The 20,760-nt window shown below is 35.3% G+C and overlaps 2 protein-coding genes, 1 long non-coding RNA gene and 2 pseudogenes across 3 annotated transcripts; 4 read left to right on the forward strand and 1 right to left on the reverse strand.

Annotated features, from left to right (window-relative positions):
• Positions 1–2,786: 2,786 nt before the first annotated feature.
• On the reverse strand, positions 2,787–3,415 carry LOC117212631 (annotated as a pseudogene).
• Positions 3,416–5,245: 1,830 nt separating this feature from the next.
• LOC117212632 lies at positions 5,246–5,940 on the forward strand. The gene is made up of 2 exons (XM_033457570.1): positions 5,246–5,668; positions 5,878–5,940. The coding sequence occupies exons 1-2, from the start codon at positions 5,420–5,422 to the stop codon at positions 5,938–5,940; spliced, it is 312 nt and encodes a 103-aa protein (XP_033313461.1). The 5' UTR covers positions 5,246–5,419.
• A 56-nt stretch (positions 5,941–5,996) lies between these two features.
• LOC117212628 lies at positions 5,997–7,350 on the forward strand (annotated as a pseudogene).
• A 988-nt stretch (positions 7,351–8,338) lies between these two features.
• LOC117212630 (cuticle protein 19.8-like) lies at positions 8,339–11,890 on the forward strand. Its single transcript, XM_033457569.1, has 4 exons — positions 8,339–9,552; positions 9,869–10,064; positions 10,374–10,645; positions 10,785–11,890. The coding sequence occupies exons 1-4, from the start codon at positions 9,451–9,453 to the stop codon at positions 10,983–10,985; spliced, it is 771 nt and encodes a 256-aa protein (XP_033313460.1). The 5' UTR covers positions 8,339–9,450; the 3' UTR covers positions 10,986–11,890.
• Positions 11,891–14,377: 2,487 nt separating this feature from the next.
• On the forward strand, positions 14,378–15,664 carry LOC117212629. The gene is made up of 2 exons (XR_004488501.1): positions 14,378–14,741; positions 14,839–15,664. It is a non-coding gene; the product is annotated as an uncharacterized LOC117212629 (long non-coding RNA).
• Positions 15,665–20,760: the final 5,096 nt, after the last annotated feature.

Consider the following 20,760-nt stretch of genomic DNA (forward strand, 5'->3'; position numbering starts at 1 on the left):
AATAGAATCAAAGGCCAGAAGGAACACACGCACGATGTCGACGAGGTTAAACCGGTAAGAACGGCCACTCGCGAGAGGATTCTCCTTTCGAGTTTAGAGCACAAAGTAGCTTTCCAGGCGAGAGGCGTATCTTTCGGCGTGACACTCGCGCGCGCCTCATTTCCATGCCATTACACGTTACCACAAAATACGCGTACGTACGAACGTCCATACGTACGAACAACGCACACCCACACCCACATTATATTCGATACCCACCTACGCACACGCACTAACTATATCCCCATGTATTTGTATACCAGCTACGTATACATGTGTCACTCATCTATATTCACCAATATGCATACTATGTTTGCAGTAGCGTCAAGTAATGTTATGTTACGTTAAACCACTAACCGTCGGTCGATCACCGGCAGCCCCATTCTTATCGAACAAAACCGACAATTGCTTTCATGCGATGAACTTCTGACATCGCCGGAGCTCGCGCGCGCGCGCGCATGCACACGCACAGGCGCATACACGTATATATTAGAAATAACGCACATACGTGTTCGTAACACACGTTATACACGAAATACGTAAAGGAAAAGGAAATCACGATCAATGCACTCGATGTCACGTTTTTTCTAGCACACTTTCATTCTCTTCCGAAGGAAGGGAGGGAGGGAGAGATGGGAAATAAGGGGAAAGAGATGAAAGAGGGAGAGAGAGAGAGAGAGAGAGAAAGAGGGAGAGAGAAAGAACTATTCTAATTCTTTGATCGATCCAAACCGCGCGTCCTCATTGCCACTTATAAACATACAATCACTGATTCGATGCGTTTCGTATTAGGTATCCATTTATTCGGTCTTCTACTCTCTAAGGTTAGCATACGATCGATTGGTTCCGTATTTTCGAAGAACGGCGTTCCTTTCAAAATCGATCGCTTCGTGACCGACTGTCAAGCTACGCTCCGTTTCTCTGTTCCTTGGACAATTATTCTCACTTGTAATCATATTTGCCATCTTTCAACAAAAGAATTAACGTTGATTATCGAAAGAAATATGAAAATTGTGCGCACAATTATAATAATATACAAAAATTCAATCAATTTTAGGATAACGATAGTTTATAAACGACTACAAACGACTCACCGCGACGATCGAGTCACGACTGAGGGCGCAGCAATTCTTTTCGTGTACCACGCGGCACTTCGGCTGCTTTCGAGTATCCTCGTTCATTCTCGTAACCTCTTTGGTTCTCGCCGTTCTCGGCCCTTGGTTCTCATCGCCAGTTGACGCTTCTCAGCAACAAAACATGTACCACGAACGTATACAAGAACATACGTACATCCTTACACACATATGTAACTATGTACTTCAATGTTTCTGTTCGAAATCTTATTACAGTAATCGATATAAGTAACGAAACTTTTCTGGCTTGGTTGTAGTAGCTAACCATTAATTTCTTTCTAATTATCCTATTTACCGAAATTATGGGTGTGACAGTGTGTGGCCAAGAAAATACCCAAATAACGTTATTAATAATTTCTACGTAAATAGCTGTAAATGATTGTAAAAATTTCACATTTCATATGTTTAAAGATTTTCTTCATATCTAACTCATAGATATGATTATCAAGTTTTAATCAAATTTTATTTATATAAACGAATGTGGTGGACATGCGTGTATCTACTATTGCATGTGACCATAACCTTTTTCATCGTTATATAATTGTTTAGTTCATCTATATGTTGTGCAACATGCGATAAGCCTTGATAAATAAGATAAACCTCCGCGATAATTGTATGTTGCGTACCCAGAATGACATGTACATGGCAGATGCGCGCGCGCGCGTGCTCATACGCACCATGCACAGTGCACAGTACTGCACAGTCAACAGCATACATCCGCTGCCTGCATACCTAGAGCTTTATTTTTATGCAATTACACATAAACGAAAATTTGCAGTTACGCAATCGAGCACTGTAATAGAGTTACGGGTTAGCCATAGAATGACGACACGTAGAAATTGTAAGTAATGAAAGAAACGATGGTCATAAATTTCGGTCAGACTGATCGAAGATCGAGTCTGCTTAGATATAACGGTAATGAGGCAACGCGGCTACATATAAGATTTTCAATGTCAAAGAACAATTGCAACCAAAGTAGAAAGTTGCAATTGTTACAAATGTTACAGAAAATAATAGTTTATAACGAACGGTTAATGATCGAGAAATGCTAATCAACGGCGTAATTCCAAGTAAGTATGTAGTCGTCGATGCCGGAAACTCACTGACTGGTCAGTACTCATTGAACGCTAATAGCAATCGCAAGTTTCCCTTCCCTGTAAATAACCGGAAATTTCACAAAAGTATATTGTGTGCCAACTATCGTTGTTAGCAATTTAATTAACCTGAAAATAGTTGAAATCAATATTCACAATCAGACATACGTAGAATCGAATCGACACTGGATGAGTTAGAAACGTAATAGGAACAGACAAATTAATAATGTATAAAGTAGTTTTTCAACAACTTGACGATTATTTGATTTAATTATACTTGTAACACAGAGATGTCGAAAAATAATGCATACAAAACGACGAGCTACGCAATCTAAAGCAATGTTTTTTTTAGAACGATTAACGATCGATTTGGTAGGTTATCTAAAAGATTCGATTTGTAAATGTATTCTTATAGATAGAAGATATCTTATAGATAGCAGATGCTCCCGGATATAGCGACGGCTCAAATAAAATTCTTTTCGATAAAAAAAGGCAAAATATAAAATAAACAAAAGTTACGTTATCTATAGTTTGCAGGATGCACGTATTGCTCGTCATGACTTCAAATTTCAGTATCATCCACTTGAACGGCTGTTAATGCTTGACATTCGTTTTCAAACGTGAATCGTTGTTCAGTATGCAGAAAGTACTCTAGAAGATCTACAACTATCTGATGACGTGGTCTGTTGAAAAAGTCACCTATATTTTCATGAACATTCATCGGGCATCGTGAGTGCAATACGTATCTACATATGTATGGAAAATAACTTGCAATGTTGAGACGAAGCTGTTGCGTTTTCTAATATGTATATATATTTTCATGGTTTTGCGTAAAAGTGACAGAATTGGAAAGAAATTAGTTTACCTAAGTAAAATCGAAACGAATCCTTTGATTTCTGGATGTGTTCTCAAATAAATTTCATTTTTCTTTCTCTCGATACATTTTCTTGAATTTAAATTGCATTTCTGACGTCTGTTAAGAGCTCCAATATCATAATTTAGCGTACCATGAGCCGGATCTTTTGGATGGAAGGCATGAATATTTCTCGGCAACCGATCCATAAAACGTACTTATCACTAAATAGAAGACAATATTTATTCTTAGGCTGCTCCGGTACAGGAGGGTGCAAGAAAATGTTTTAATTTTGAAAAGAGAAATTCGACGATTAACATGTCACTTATTATGCATTCAATTAGTTGCTAAGCAACGAATCAAACAAACCTTTCGTCTACATAGAATTATACAATTTCTATTGGCTGTATTGTAAGTTTGAAAGAGTAAATGCTACCAATGTAGCGAGACGGATCACTGATGTGACGGACATAACGAAAAGGGAGGATCATGTGTTATGATCAAACTATTAAAAGTTAATCTAGCAAGATACAGATGTAAGTATTTTGTTATATATGATATCTATATGTACAATCAGTATATATATATGGTTGCGTTGGAGTATATGTATTATGCATGCCAATTAAAAGGTACAAATATTGGGTTGGTAAATAAGTGATTGCGGATTTTGTCAATACCACCTATTGACAAAATCCGCAATCATTTAGTTGCCAACCCAATACAATGAAACTTTTGTCGGAGCCCTGAAACGTAGACGTGTACCTATCACGTGTTATCGCTACAAGTTGAAACCATTTCAGCCACTACTTCCGGTGAAATTCTTTACAGAAATTGTTCTTTGTTTCTTCACCGGTTTCAATATCGTATACATATATTATATATAGTAAGTGCGATGTAGCTAATAGCGGTCATGTCCATGCATGGTGCAGGAAGAGGTTTTCCTTTGTTGGGGAATTTCAGTGAGCGAGAAATGATTACGTAACGATTCTGCATATGTTATATTAATTTATCTTCGATCGATCGCTTTTCTAATTTTATTATTACGTTACGTCTATTGTCGAATTATACAGGGTGGTTGGTAACTGGTGGTACGAGCGGAAAGGGGGTGACTCTACGCGAAAAAAGAAGTCGAAAATATAGAATAACAATTTTTCGTTTGAGACTTTGTTTTCGAGAAAATCGACTTTGAATTTTCGCTCGGTACGCCTGTACTTTATCACGTCTCGTCATAACGGATCTCACTGTAGATCGTTGTCTCGATGGAAAAATTAAAAAAAAAAAGAAAAAAATAAAAAGAAATGTTATTCTATATTTTTTACTTCTTTTTTCGCGTAGAATCAACCCCTTTCCGCTTGTACCACCAGTTACCAACCACCCTGTATAATCGATATATTATCGATTACATCCGGATTTAACGTTGATCGCGTACTTCGCTTGTTCGTTGTTATTCGTAAATTCTCATCGATTTCGATGCATTCAAGTCAGTTGTTCGTTGAAAACATATCCCGTTAAACAACCTTTTGCCATCTGTTGGATTCCTTACAACGATTACGAAGATATTGATTCGAAGAAGACGAAAGCTATTATACGTATTATACCATATTAGAAACGATCCACTTAATTGTAAACATATCCACGTAAAGCTTACGTTACAGCAACCTGCCAAATTTTCTTGATTCATACATACGTAGGTAGATGGAGAGATTAACCAATGGATGAATAGATAGACGAGTAAACAAATTGTAATAGAATTGGTAATAAAATCGGACTAAAGCGTCTACTAAATAAGAACTTTTCCATTTTCGAAAAGGCATCTCTCGACGTAAACGATTTAGATCAAATTACGATTTTTAAGTTATGACTTACGTTTGAAAGTTATTTAAATGTATCGAACAACTTGTGTGTGTGTGTGTGTGTGTGTGACTTAAAAGCAACAAGACTTATAAGCAACGCACAAAACGCTAAAATAACGAACTGTCCATTTTCTGGGAAACAAATAATTGTCGTGATACACTGGTGAGAGGGAAAGACGAATAGCTAAGCCAGAAGATCGGGAAACGATAAGCGGGGATAGACGATCTAGATAGAGTGAGGAAACTCGACTAACATATAACGACTGATGGAGAATTACCATGAAAAGTGAGGAAAGGAAAGAAAATGAGAAAGAAGATCTCGGTCACTAGTGCGCGTTTGCCTAGCATAGAGACATTCGAAATTGTGCCATAAACTCGGTAGAAATAATCACTATCTCGTAGATACACATATACATCGAATTAGATTTGAAATTTGATCAACTACACATGTTTACGTCAGGGATCGCGATAACGTTGCTTTATATCGCTTGTGTATTGGTGCACTGTACTCATCAAAATAATAATGCGGTATCGAACGGAGCGTTTATACGAAAATGTCGCTTCGATAACGTCGATGGCATCAACGATCATCAAAGTCGTTGTAATTTTAAAAATACGTTGACGATAACTCTACACGATATGCTTGGTAACGGTAACGTATCTGGCACGCGACCTGTCGTATGGCCTGTATCGGAAGTAAGTATCATGCGATAAACAATACACGCATTTTCATTCTTATGTTTTGTAACAATTCGTGGAGTGCGTGCAAACTATTATGGCACTTTCACCTTTGTTTCATTTAAAAAACACGAGCATATAACATTTTGAGAGAATTGGGACAGTTGGGAATGTTGGAATGTGCTATTGCGCTCAGACTGAGATTAAACTTGACATAATAATTTCAGGCGAATCTACTCAGTTCATTTCAATGTTTTCGATTGACACGCACACGCGTAAATATTCAATGAATATTAATTTACTTATCCGGTTTACTCATCCGGAATCCGTTTCCTACTAAGTCGCTTCTCCTACATACGCTACTATGTTTTTCCCCTCTTTGTAATTTCATTTGGTTTGATATACATGTACAGTGTACATATGTATGTGGGAAAATTAGATTATTGCAAGGTCGATCATTCGAGCAATTTCGACAAGTATCGAGTGAAAGGAACTTGACGGCGTCATGTAATACTTTTCAGGTACGTTTAGAACAGAGGATAGATCGGAAAAGGAAATAGCAAATAAGCGAGGACATGAAAACCTTAACGCGCGAGTGAATATGAAATGCTTTTGTTTTAAAGTTTGCGTTTCTAATGATCAAATTGTTCGAGTTTGGAAGGAATTGCAACAACAAGAGCAAGAACAAGAACAAGAGCGACGATATCAACATCTCTTTTATTAAGACTGATAAACCGTGTGAAAACAGTAAAGTGACTGAACAGTGTGATAGCGTGTTCACTTCCCTAAATTTTTCGCGTGCTAACATAGTAATATTTGCAAGTATTATTTACATTATTCCTTATTTGATAGTACTTGTTTATTACGCTGTTTCAGCCATCGATGCACGAGCTTATCACAAAGCCGTGTTATGTTATAACATGACGTAAATTATCTTGAATAGAATTTTGATCGCCATTGGCACGTGCGTGCTGTCTCGTGTTTCCATACATTCTAATGTTTATATCATTCTGGGTTTGGTACCGATGTTTCTTACTATATCCTTAGCCTTTTATTACGCGACTTCGTTTAACATTACCGACTAGAGCGAATCAGCAACGAGAAAGAAAGAAATTTTTAACGTACGCCAGTTGAACCTGAGGAAGTTCGTTACTACTAACAATTTTAGCTTGTGTCGCAGAACTGACTCCGTTATTTCCAAAATCATCTCTTATCGGATCAAATTTCACTGAAAAAGATGGTACGAACTTGACTGTAATTTTTTATATTGCTACATTTCTCGCCATAACTTGTCTCGCGAATGCCGTTTTTTTTTGCTGCACATCGTACAGAATGATCTTAATACAAATATCAACAGCACTCGCGGACAACAACACGTACAGAATTAATACGATACGATTAAAAAACGATACTTTCTTCTTCTTAGGCTGTATCCTTTGATGGACGCACCCTGGGTGACCAATTCTTACTGTTGCTGCATTTACCGACTTATGGCAATTGAAATTCTCACGAATGATTCAACCGATTCTCATGTTGTTAGCCATTTTACCGCCGCGGACGATATCGTAGGTTTTCCTGTACTCTAAGGCGAATCGAACATTTCCTAACAAACGATCGAAATCGTTGTCCTTTCTCTCTGCCGTCCCTTTCTTCGATAGCAGTACACTAATAAATTATAATTACGAGGCAATAATTGTTATTAAATGAAATTATAATTCAAGCATATAAAGCAATGTATAACGTACAACGTCTCATGTTTTACATAATATCCCATTTTCTGCTCTTTCTTTCTTTTTCATTCCTTTCCCTAATCTATATTTTAATATCGGTCTTTAGTTTACCGCGTTGATGTTTTTTCTAAAGCTCCCTTTCGCCGTTTGCCTGCTCTCCGCATAACGATCAAAGATTCGTAAGAACATTTTGCGAAAGAAGAATGCATAGCAGGTGATTCGGGTATATTTTCATGTGCCAGAAGACGCAAATGATGAAACCTGCACAAACATTAGTATTCGTTGTAGACACAATTACTAATTGCATGTGATCCAATTACAAATTGTGTAGCAAACAATATACGTTTATATAATTGGAAAACTCATGAAACCGTTACGATTAAACGTTATTAAACCGTAGGGTTCATCATTGCGATTTCTGAAATTCTGGATTGGCTTTTTCTTTTTTTGATAGTGTATAACGAAGTTACGCCTTCCGAAGTATTTTCAACAAGTATACACAAATTTTATAGAATAGCTTGCTCTATACTTTATTTGTAATTTCGTGCGAGACTTTAGTTTTAATTCAAACCATTGTTCGAAGCCATCGAATCGATGATGTCGCATGTGATATAAACATGGTAAGAGAATCAGAGGGTCCTCAGAATGTGGCTGAATGTAAGTAAAACGAAGTAGCTGATGCTCTTCTATACCCACATCTACCAGAGAAAATCCCTACTTCTGATTGACCAAAAAACAGTTTATCGCTCTTGAACCACTCTGTTGGTAACCGAAGGAACGCGTTACCACAAACGAGGATCTATATCTCGTCGGTGGCGTTATTTGCACTCGTTCAAATGCACGTATAACACACGACTAAGTGTGTCTGTGTGTGTGTTGTGTGTGTGTGTGTGTGCGTGCGCGCGCGCGCGTGCGCGCACAGACCTATGCAACGTGTATCGAACTATTATTAGTCGTACTTGTATATCGTACTTATACATATTATAGATGAATAAATATATACGTAGCAGATTAGATCGAGATAGATGCTATACAGTTACGCAAATTGAGAGCTCGATGTCACACGGCTCCTTGAAGCACTCCTAGAGTTACGTGACCCATATGAACGAAACGCGTGAGCAGTATACTGTCTACGCGATCCATCTCTTCTGCGATCACCGCTTACCACGACTCCAAGATTTCGTAGCTCAATGTCGCAACGATATCAATTATTAGCTCACATTAGTATCAACTAACCAGTGTGATCTTGTGCTTACAAAGTATGCCGAATGTATTGTATTTCTTCTTCGGTAATCTAGTTATCCAGTCATCTTACCATAATTAGGATAATATAATCTGATATTTTATTAGAAACTATAATTCTCACCGAGTCTTCTAATCGATGTCAACGGCTCGATTAATATCAAATATCGTAATTTTTTGATCAAATTCAAATTACATCATAAGTTACCATCTACACGCCGTTGACGTAGGTATAGATACATATTATAGGTACAAAAATTGATTTTTTAAAATAGGAAGAAACGAATAACGATATCGAATGTGATAATTCCTATTTTTATCAAATTCGTTACGTCATAAGATCATAAGATAAGGTCCACGTACAACTGATCCATGGATATTTGCGAAATTTACTCTTTTAACATAAGATAGACTGCACAATATATACATACGTAATAACAATTACGGTTAATGCATAACAATGGTTCGAGAAAACTTTCAGGCTTTCAATAGCCATACTCGCACTATGTAAGCACTTGTTTCTACACATATCGAAATAAAAATTAATTTTAAATAAAATGTCGCATAAGTGATTCAATCGTGCTTCCTTGCGAGCGTAGAAGCATTTTGTAGAACATGGTTTAATATAGAAAAATAAATTGAAACAGACAGAGTGAACGAGTTGATCGTAAACGTTTAATTAGATGTTTGATTGAAAAGTTCATAGGAAACAGCAACTTTACTCTCAACTATGACAAAGACAACTTGATCTATTACATTCACTGAAGAGTAAGTTCGACGCAGTGGGGTAAAGTGCCTGCGAAGAAAAGTTGAGGGCGGGGTCTACCGATGGCAAAGAGTATAAAATCCTCGCTAGCGAAAAGCTACGGTATCCAGTTATTACAGAGGTCTCAGAACGTCGTTGACTTTTTCATCATCATGGATTGTAAGGTAATCGTTTTTTTGTTTCTTTTTAAATCAATCTAATATGTACACTGCGATATATGTAGATAAAAAGTTGGCATTTTAGTCTTGTTTCTCATTCAGATCTCAGTTTATCTCTTGGAGACGTGCGCGCGTTTACGACAAACAAAGACTATATATCATTGTTCGTTATAGAACCATCGCGTGAACGCTTTCATAATGAAAAATGTTACATCGGTATCGCGATAAACGAATCGCCTCTGGTGAAAAAGATCTTAGACCTCATACAGATTTGTGTATACATGCAAGAACATTGTTTGATCAATTTGTTTTTCATATACAGATCATTGGATATTTGGCTACGGTCCTAACTGTCGTTCATGCGGGAATAATCGGGCCGAGCGCAGGAATAATTGCTCCCACTGGGGCCACAGTGGCAGCAGCACTTCCACAAGCTGCGGCTGCTGTCGTCAGAACCGAAAATTTTGATCCAAATCCGCAATATAGCTTCAGTTACAGCGTAGCCGATGGTCTTACGGGTATTTATTTGCCTTATCGTGAAAACTGATTCGAAGTCAGCCGTTAGATACCATGTCAAGTATATAAAATATCGAAAAAGATAAACAACGAAAAGGAAATAGGATACAATAATCTTGAAAATTTGACTTTCTTCTTCGTTCGTGAATTAAATTAGCTCAATAGAGAATAAGAGATTTTGTAAAAGAGATCGCGATACTATATCATTGTAGACATAAATGAGAAAAGCAAAGTATAGGGATACGCTAGTATCTCGTGAATAAATTGATAATAAATTAAATAATAAATTAAATTAATAAAATTTATAAAAGGTGACAACAAAGCGCAAGAGGAAACTCGTAATGGCGATGTGGTTCAAGGTAGTTATAGCTTAATAGAGCCAGATGGTTCGCGTCGAGTGGTCTCGTATGCTGCCGATCCTGTCAACGGTTTCAACGCTGTTGTTCAGAAAGATCCTAGCATCACGGTCAAGACAGCGGTCGCTGCAGCCCCAGCCGCGCGGCCTGTTGTCTCATCTCCCTTGCTGACACGACCAACATCGGTTATTACTGCAGCCGCGCCCGCTATAGCCGTTCGTCCACAGGTTCGTTCCGTGCAATCTCTCTTTTTCCTCTAACCTGAACCCCTGCCTACTTACGTTAAATTCAGTATACTCCCTACACTGCCCTATATTATACCGATTATACGATTCGTTAAGTTAAGATTATGCGTTTATTTTGCAGGCTACGCTGTTAGGTGCCCCCATATTGAGACAACCGTTGTTAGCAGGTCAGACGGTAGCTGCCACAAACGTACTCACCGCGAACGCGGGTTTATTAGGTCTTGGCGTAGGTCTTGGTCTAAGACCAGGAGGTTCTCTCTACGGTACACAGTCGCTTCTTGCGGGTGCTTATGGTACCGGAGGCATCGTTAAAGTTCATTAAATACCGCAACGGGATGCAACGCAACTCGGCTCGGCTCGATTCGATTCGACACGACATTTTATCTCCGTCTCCTCAGTTTTGCTTCACTTTGTTCGAATGCGAATTTTGAACATTTTTTTGCTTTGAAAACGTTGGATATCTAACCACGTGTACTTGAAAATGTTACTGATGGCATGCAGCGACCTTGATGCATTTCTATTTGTCATCTCCACTCATTGTTATCCATCTTTTTTTTCTTTTTCCTTATTATCAATTACTGGTAAACACATCCCAAATTTATAATATTTACAAAATCCATATCTTGCTGTTTTACGTCGAAGAGAAAACCTTATTTAAGAGCATCGGTCTAATGATTTAGAATTTTCATTCCAACATCTCTATCACTATAACGATATAGAAATAGCTACTATACGGTTAATCTGCCATCCTGCATTTATGACGAACGGTCTTTTTCTTTTTTTTTCTTTTCTTTTCTTTTCTTTTCTTTTCTTTTCTTTTCTTTTCTTTTCTTTCTTGGTTCCGTTCAAGATTTCGTAACCAAGTCATTAAATACTTGTAGTGATTTTTATGGAACACTTTGACTTGTTTAAAGAGCAAAGTCGAAAGGATAAAAATATTTATTTACATCCATTCTGTGACACGAACAGACAGATCACGAGCCTCGTTGACGAAAGAAAGGAACTGAGCGGAATACGAGGCAAACCTTTGTACTTTTTACTATAACTATTAATCGTCCCACTTATAAATCTCCAAAGATGAAAAGTATATACTAGATAATTAGATTTCAAGATTTAGACATAATTAAAACGGCGTTTGCGTTTCTATCCTAAGTCCTTCCGTTTTAAAGACGTACCGTTACTGGATACAATATCGCATACAAAATAAATATATTATTTAGCAAACGAGCAGTATGATTTAAATTTATAATAACCTTGTGAAGCCTTGCGAGATATTGCTTTTGGATTCATTTCAAGTGAGTTTGATAAGCAGTAGAAAAAGAAAAAAAACCGGAAGAAAGCAAAATGTTTATTGCCCATTGGAATTGGCCAAAGATAAACGAAACTTGTATTGAAAAAATGAACAGAAGAACCAATTTACGATCGTCTCCTTCATCCCGGATTAATATTTTCATCTCAAACGCGTAAAATTGTATATCGTACTGTCATATATACTTCAAAACTATAAATAAATATTTCTACAACTCGATAGCGGCTCTTTGGAAGTATTGCGAGCAAAATTTAAACATCGCAAAGCATCTCATACAGTACCACTATTTTCGACATATTGCATTGGCGCGAGAACTACAACGTTATTAGCGTCACATATAAATTAATGTTAGGAAATTACAGCAAAAGCAAGTTTTTTGTCAATATATCTACATACGATGTAATAGTAAAATAAGCAATAGTAATTAATAAATATTAATAAAAAAATAGTAATAGGTAATAGGGAGCAGGGAAGAAACGTCTTGTTTTTCATTATAAAAAAGGCTCTAAATTATTTCAATGAATCTACTTTGATGGATATAAATGAATCACCTTCTATTTTATTTTGTTTCTCTATAATTTTCTTCTTTATTCTAAAATCAGATAAGTGATTTTCTGTGAGAGTTTCGAATTCTTGTTTCAACTGATCGCAAGTCGTCGTTTTCTCTCATAAACGATACTCTAAGTGATCTTTATCTTTTCCTCAGTTTCATTCAAAGTAGAGTTGTTCAATTACAACATATTTTTCAATAATATCGTCGCTCGGCCTTAGTCTCTGAGATATTGGCGAAAAGCTGCCGGTACCATTACAGTGTAGTTTTGCCTACAGTTATGCGTCTACACCAGCGTATACGTCAGTATTCGTTACCTTACTCTATCTTCTGTCTACAAACGGGGGGGGGGGGGGGTCGGACGAGCTGAAAGGCCCCGTGAACAACGTGCATTTGCGAGGCTGCAAAGGATGTCTATTATAAATTATAATTCATTTAAAAACGAATATCATCAATGTATCGCATTTGAGGGTTGGGTTTCCACTTTCAATCCGGCGACCGACGACGTTTGTGTTAAGTAATAACAAGTTAATTATAAATATAGTAGACGAACGAATAATTGATATTTGTATATTGATCTCGTAGAAAAGCTAATTCCTCTCCGATTTCAATGATCTTTGGGTATGTTGGACATTTCAAATATTGGATATTTTGAACAATTTTCCCCTGTATGCGCGTGTAACCAGCGCTCAGCCCTAATTCTCAAGATTTTCGCAAAAAAAAAAAAGAAAGAAAAGAAAAACAAGAAAAATAACCCTACCTACCATCGATACTACTTCAGTGAATTCTGTCTGTATGTTGCTTGGTGAGTTCGTGTGGCGTGTAGCGCACGCGTCAGTATTTTGGTCATCTTACGGCAGCGGAAACGTAAACATAAAGACCGCGCGTTGTCTTTCTTTGTCAATTCATACGATAACCTGTAGGAGATTAAAGCTGCAATATTTTTTAAATTAATCATTTTTCAACACAAGCTCGTACATTTTTCGAACATAGGAGAGGAATAGAAAAAAATATGCAGTACTATTGAACCAAATGATCCATTGGCATTGAAATCTCTTTAAGAAGAACGTAGCAAGAAATGGAAATATCTTATTAAGTTCCCCTCGTGAAGTCAAACAACTTCCATCGGAAACATTTTATCGCATTTCTGATACTTGGAGAAATATTCGCGCGTATACATTTAAAACGAACTGTATACTGTATTTGTGAAATTGGAAATTGAGGCATTGGGTGCTTAACGTTAATTTATGTTTTAATACATAAATGTATGCTATAAAATAATAAATATATATTTCTTAATAATAAGAAAAGTATTATGAAAATTATTTATTTGTCTACAATAATAATAATAATAATAATAAGAGTAATTTAATGGTCTTATTTAAATGACAGCTGAATTTGTGCAGGATCTGCTGCCTTTCTGTGCTGCCTTTCTGCCTTCTGATTATGCTGTGCATAGTCTGTTACGTGCTGCTGCCAATCTGCACTCAAATGGTTATTAGTATAGTTATTAGGCTAATGTTTTAATGGAGAATGTGATAACGAATACAAAATAAGCGATATAGTTTATATTCTATAATTTTATAATTTTATATTCGCTATAATTTGTACCAAAGGGAATGAAAAACGAAGAAACAAGATGTAAATAGAAAGAAAAGAATGGCACATGAGTGGAATTAGATTAGGTAAAACGATACCAAAACTATATGAAATACAGAGAAATAAGACTGTGTTGACGCGATAGCGTAATAAGGCCAGTACACTAATTGGGTCTTTTATACATGTGAGGTGTAAGTGTTGTCCGTGATAATTGTAGGCTGCTGCTAGCTGCAGACGTCGCTGCTGGGGTACTGCTGATTTTCTTCCGTTTTTGAAGCGTAGAAGAAAACTCGGACTCCGGTCGCCGGGATTCGTACCCGGGTCCCAAACTTTCGTAATCTAAGACGCTGACCACTGCGCTGCCGTCGTCCGACTCTAGTTAGTGTCGAGTGGTGGTATTTGCTGTTGAGTGCCGCCACACATGTTAAGTTTATTCGAAAGTACTAGAACAAGAAATTATTGGACGGAGTGGTCGATCTGAACCCTACGTAGTTCATGACCAATATCTTCATCTCCACGGTGGCTAGGCCGTCTGACGAACACGCATGTTCCACGATTGTAGAGTTTTACGCGGTCGGAGCTGTGTAAGATATTTTTGTATCTGGAAGTTTAACATAAAGGTATGTGTTGATCGCAGATCGAGGTAAATATAACGTGAAGGGTAATTCTAATTGGGAGATATGATTTATAGGTTATACCGGTTTGTTTTCTTTATAGTATAAATTGCCGGCGAGCATGGATGGTGCAAATGGAGAAGCGGACTCTAGCGAATAACGAGCAGCAGAAGGAGTAACAAGAAGAAAAAGGAAAAGAGCGTTTAATCGCTGATGATGAGAAAATGTATTATCTCGTTGGTTGCGTGCGAGCGTTGGAGAAAATGTGTGAAACGTGGGAAGCACAGGAAGAAATAGTTCGTGAATGTGTAAATAAGATGTGTAAATAAAAGCGTTTAGAAATGTAAAACGTTTTGCGTAAAGCAGCTAGTGATAAGAGCGTAAGAGTATAGAGTGAAAAGACGAGGTGTGTAATAAAGATGTATAAATAAAATAAACGCGTACCTAACTTGAGTGTGTGAAAAAGTGGAGCGGGAAAGGTAATAGCGATGTTGATTTAGTGTGGGAATTTGTCAAAACATGGGTTAGTTTTGTTAGAAAATTGTAAAATATGTAAAAAGATTGTAGACGTCAAAAGCGTGAAAGTTGAAAAAAGTAAGAAAAGAAGGAAAAGAGAGTATAAAATGATATTAAGTAATACATAAGGCAATATAATTTTCTGGTTGGTAAAAGAATGGACTTGTTTGGATTCTAGGAGACTAAAGAATAAACGAAGATACATTTAGGAGATATGTGTGCGTTGTTTATTCAACCATTGACCATAAATTGTGAAAGTAGGCTTTAAAAAGATAAATGACAGATAGAGTAGCTTTTAAAGGTTAAGAATATAGTTGCGTTAACAAAGGTGTAATTGTGAAATGTATGGGTAATGAAATAAAATATCATTACAAAAGGTAGTAATTATATCTGGAAATATATTAATAAGGAATGACACGATTGAAATCTTGTAATTATATGGATAATATATGGAAAGTGATTAACGTTAAATGACTTCCATTTAAAGGAATGAAAGGTATTAGAAATAAAATAGAACGGTATTATTAAATGTAGTAATTATATAGAATTATAATAAATATGGTGGTAATTACGTCCTTGGTATAGGCTTGGGTGAGAATTATAGCGCGTTACGGAGTCCGACAAGAAAGAAGAATGTTGAATGAAGGTTTGGCGGAAGGGAATAGAGAGAAAGAAAATTGTTTAAAGGCGTAATGTTATTTGAGAAAGGAAAGTTGGCATAGAAAGAAGAGATAAATGTATAGGACTTGGTAAATTTAATAAGTGGTAAATGGGTGGTGAGGGGAAACAAGGGTAGAGAATAATAGGGTGTATCTAAAATATCTTTTTGATGAAAAGGTAGAAGACAAAAGAGCGGTGATTGTGGAAAAAATAGATTAAACATAAATGTAGGTTTAAGCAAGCAACACGTAAAGAGTCCGGTTAGCTCCGCGGTAAGGTGTCGGATTCGTAACTTTTTGATGACGTGTTGGATTCTCGAGGCTGCGTGCGGAGCCCCGTTGTTGTTGTGGGGGGCTCGTTTCTTCACCCTGGGTTTTCTTCCGCGGGATGGTGTGTCCAAACCGGCTCGAGGTAGTGAAAGCTACGAGATTTCGCTCCCCTAAATAATTTTTGTTGTACGTCTGGTAGGTGTGGGAAGGAAGAGAAGAAGAGTACCGTGCCTAGTCTCCGGGTAGGCATGGCGTGTAGATGGGTAAAGACACGAGCATTTATCGCACAACAGATTCAAATATAGAGGGAATTCTACCGGATATTACAATTGCAAATTACAAACGTTATTAAATAAAACGAAGTTAGGCTCTTTTCCCTTTTTGTTCAAACTAATTGATAGTTAAAAACTAGTATGAAGGAGGTGTGAGTTTAGTCTTAGTTTGTAGAAACTATTTAAATGATAAAAATAGATATCGTTTTAAATCGTTAAAGAAGTCAAATTACGATAAAAATTAAGAAATCGTTCAATTTGATTTTGCTATAATGGAAAAACCGTCACCTGCTAAGTCAAAAAATCGTTACCGTTTGATTAACAAACCGGCATCTTGTCAAGGTATATAAGGAACACGGAAGTCGCGCGCGAGCTCTTTTGTGCCTGAAATTCCGGAGAGTGAACATCGAAGAAGAATTTAAATATAAGGTAAATAAAACAAAAAATATCAAATAACAACATTGCAACCAGTAATTTATTACGTCTAAACCATTAATTTACAACACTTAAGCTATTCATTTATAAAATTTATACTATTAATTTATAACATTTAAACTATTAATTTATAACATTTAAGCAATTAATTTATAACATTTAAACTGTTATTTTATACATTTAAGCCATTAATTTATAACGTCAAAACTATTAATTTATAACATTCAAGCCATTAATTTACAACATTTAAACTGTTATTTTATACATTTAAGCCATTAATTTGTAACATTTAAGGAATTAATTTATAACGTCAAAACTATTAATTTATAACATTTATGCTATTGATTTATAACATTTACACTATTAATTTATAACATGTAAGCAATTAATTTATAACATTTAAACTATTAATTTATAACATTTATGCTATTAATTTATAACATTTATGCTATTAAATTATAACATTTAAGCCATTAATTTACAACATTTAAGGAATTAATTTATAACGTCTAAACTATTAATTTATAACATTTATGCTATTAAATTATAACATTTAAGCCATTAATTTACAACATCTAAGCCATTAATTTGCAACATTTAAACTATTACTGTATACATTTAAACCATTAATTTCTAACATTCGAACTATTAAATTATAACATTTAAGCTCTTAATTTAGAACATTTAAATTCTTATTTTATACATTTAAGCCATTAACTTTTAACATTTAAAGTATTAATTTATACTTTTAAACCATTAATTCCTAACATTTAAGCTGTTAATTTGTAACAGTCAAGCTATTAATTTGTAACATTTATGCCATTAATTTATAACACTCAAACTATTAATTTATAACATTTAAACTACCAATTTCTAACATTTAAGCTATTAATTTATAATGTCTAAGCCATTAATTTATAACATTTAAGCAAATAATTAGCAACGATTAAACTATTAATTTATAGCAACTGAAACATTAATTGACAACATGTAAAACATTAATTTATAAGAATCACACCATTCTTCAAGGAATCAATAAGAAATACCTAACCGTGATTACAGCCAATTAGATCATATTGTTCGCTACATAATTATGAACTGTGTCACGTACAGCGATGCAGGCGGTATTGAAGAAATAAAGCCATTTTATGTTACAATTACAACGAGTAAATTTACTCGTTTAACTTGAGAAGAATTAAAAATGTACCTGACTTTTAAATAAGCATTAAATAAGAATTTTAAATATCGCAAACAGTGATGTAGGTGTTATTCAAGAAAAAGGAACATTTCATTTTGTAATTAGAACGAGTAAATGAACGAATATCGTTAATATAATATAATGCTTAATATGAATTTTATCTGTCTGATTATTTAATACCTTAACTTATTTCACAGTAACGTCATCGATTGCCGTTAGGCTTTTTTCCCCTTTTTGTTCAAACTAATTGATAGTCGAAAACTAGTATTAAAGAAGTGTGAATTTAGTCTTAGTTTGCAGAAACTATTAAAATGATAAAAATGGATATCGTATTAAATCGTTAAAGAAGCAAATTTACGATAAAAATTAAGAAATCGTTCAATTTGATTTTGCTATAATGGAAAAACCGTCCCCTGCTAAGACAAAAAATCGTTACCGTTTGATTAACAAACCGGCATCTTGTCAAGGTATATAAGGAACACGGAAGTCGCGCGCGAGCTCTTTTGTGCCTGAAATTCCGGAGAGTGAACATCGAAGAAGAATTTAAATATAAGGTAAATAAAACAAAAAATATCAAATAACAACATTGCAACCAGTAATTTATTACGTCTAAACCATTAATTTACAACACTTAAGTTATTAATTTATAACATTTAAGCCATTAATTTATAACATTTAAGGAATTAATTTATAACGCCAAAACTATTAATTTATAACATTTATGCTATTAATTTATTACATTTAAGCTATTAATCTACAACATCCAAGCTACTAATTTACAATATTTAAACTATTAATTTATATCATTTAGGCTATTAATTTACAACATCTAAGCCATTAATTTACAACATTTAAACTGTTATTGTATACATTTATGCTATTAATTTATAACATTTAAGATATTAATTTATAACATTTAAGCCATTAATTTGTAACTTTTAAACTATTAATTTATAACATTTAAGCTATTAATTTACAACATTTAAACTATTAATTTATAACATTTAAGCTATTAATTTATAACGTCTAGGCCATTGATTTACAACATTTAAACTGTTATTGTATACATTTATGCTATTAATTTATAACATTTAAGACATTAATTTGTAACTTTTAAACTATTAATTTATAACATTTAAGCTATTAATTTGCAACATTAAACTATTAATTTATAACATTTAAGCTATTAATTTATAACGTCTAGGCCATTAATTTACAACATTTAAACTGTTATTGTATACATTTATGCTATTAATTTATAACATTTAAGCTATTAATTTTTAACGTCTAGGCCATTAATTTGTAACTTTTAAACTGTTATTTTATACATTTAGCCATTAATTTACAACATGTAAACCATTAATTTATATCACCTGAGCCATTAATTTACAACATTTAAGCCATTAATCTAAAACAATTACTCCATTAATTCTTAACAGTTATACCAATAATTTATAACCACATTCTGCCATTAATTCAAAGTAATTACGCTCTTAATTCATAGCAGTTGTACCGTTAATCGGTTGTAACTCTACATTCATTGATTTAAATCAATACCATCAATTCGTAGTGAGTGAATTAATGATTTATTTTGTTTCATTTTATTAACAGAATCTATCAAGTCTTCGAAGTGCTATTTTATTTCTATATAGCATTATTTTTTAATTTTAAATACAGTATTCAATTTCTCATTTCACTATTTCGTATAAAACCAGTGGTAACACAGAGTGTAATTTTAAGATGTAATTTTCTATGTCTGCTCAAAACCAAGAAAACAACACACCATATTCATGGAATCAAGGAAGCGAGTGCAATTTAACCGAAGGCAACCACATCTTATCTGTAGCTGCACATGAGTCAGAGGACATTTCAAATCATGTTGTTGTTTTGCCTCGGAGTATCGAGACCGTTAGATTACAAGTAATGAAAGAACAAATAAACTCCGGGCAAAACAATATCACCGCTACAATGTCGCTTTATTATAAAATAATTTTACATCTCTGCTTCCAATGCTTAAAAACTGTTTATGTAAATGGGACCCGAGCGTAGTTACCTCCTCGTGGTGGGTCCCGGTAATTGGTATCGTTTCCCAAATAATAATACACCAAGTACTATTTTGAATATTAGTATTATTATTTGAGAAACGATATCAAGCTAAAAACTACTTGAACATAGTCTGGTCTAGATCATCCAAAATAGTTTTGGTGATCTAGACCGGACTAAGACCCCCCCGCGGGGGCGCCGTGGGACATCGTGGGTCACCGTGGGACACCGTGGGACACCGTGGGATGCGTGCGTCTTAGTCTTAATTAATCGTAAGGTAGATACCTATGTTATGTGCATTGTGAGCTCATTCTGTACAAAGATACTTATCTATCTTGGAACGAAAAATAAAAATCTCGTCTCTCATGATCCCCTCGCTTACCACACTGGAAAAATTGTTTCCACGATTTATCGGTTCATGGTCGCTCAGTTCTTTCAAACCGTAGCGTGACGTACTCGCTCGTGCGTATTCCGGGTACGTGCGGGTCAACTTACACTGGACAACTCTGTGGATTCGTAAGTCGCCCCAAGGACACCTCTGTCCTGGTGACTGCTCGACGACTGCTCGACGTTCGCATCGTATCGCGGGAGTTGTCGTCGCGCCGGTGATGCTGGCGAATCTGTTGGGGATT

This window comes from Bombus bifarius, unplaced genomic scaffold, assembly GCF_011952205.1.
Source record: "Bombus bifarius isolate JDL3187 unplaced genomic scaffold, Bbif_JDL3187 scf7180000008334, whole genome shotgun sequence".
NCBI lineage: Eukaryota > Metazoa > Arthropoda > Insecta > Hymenoptera > Apidae > Bombus > Bombus bifarius.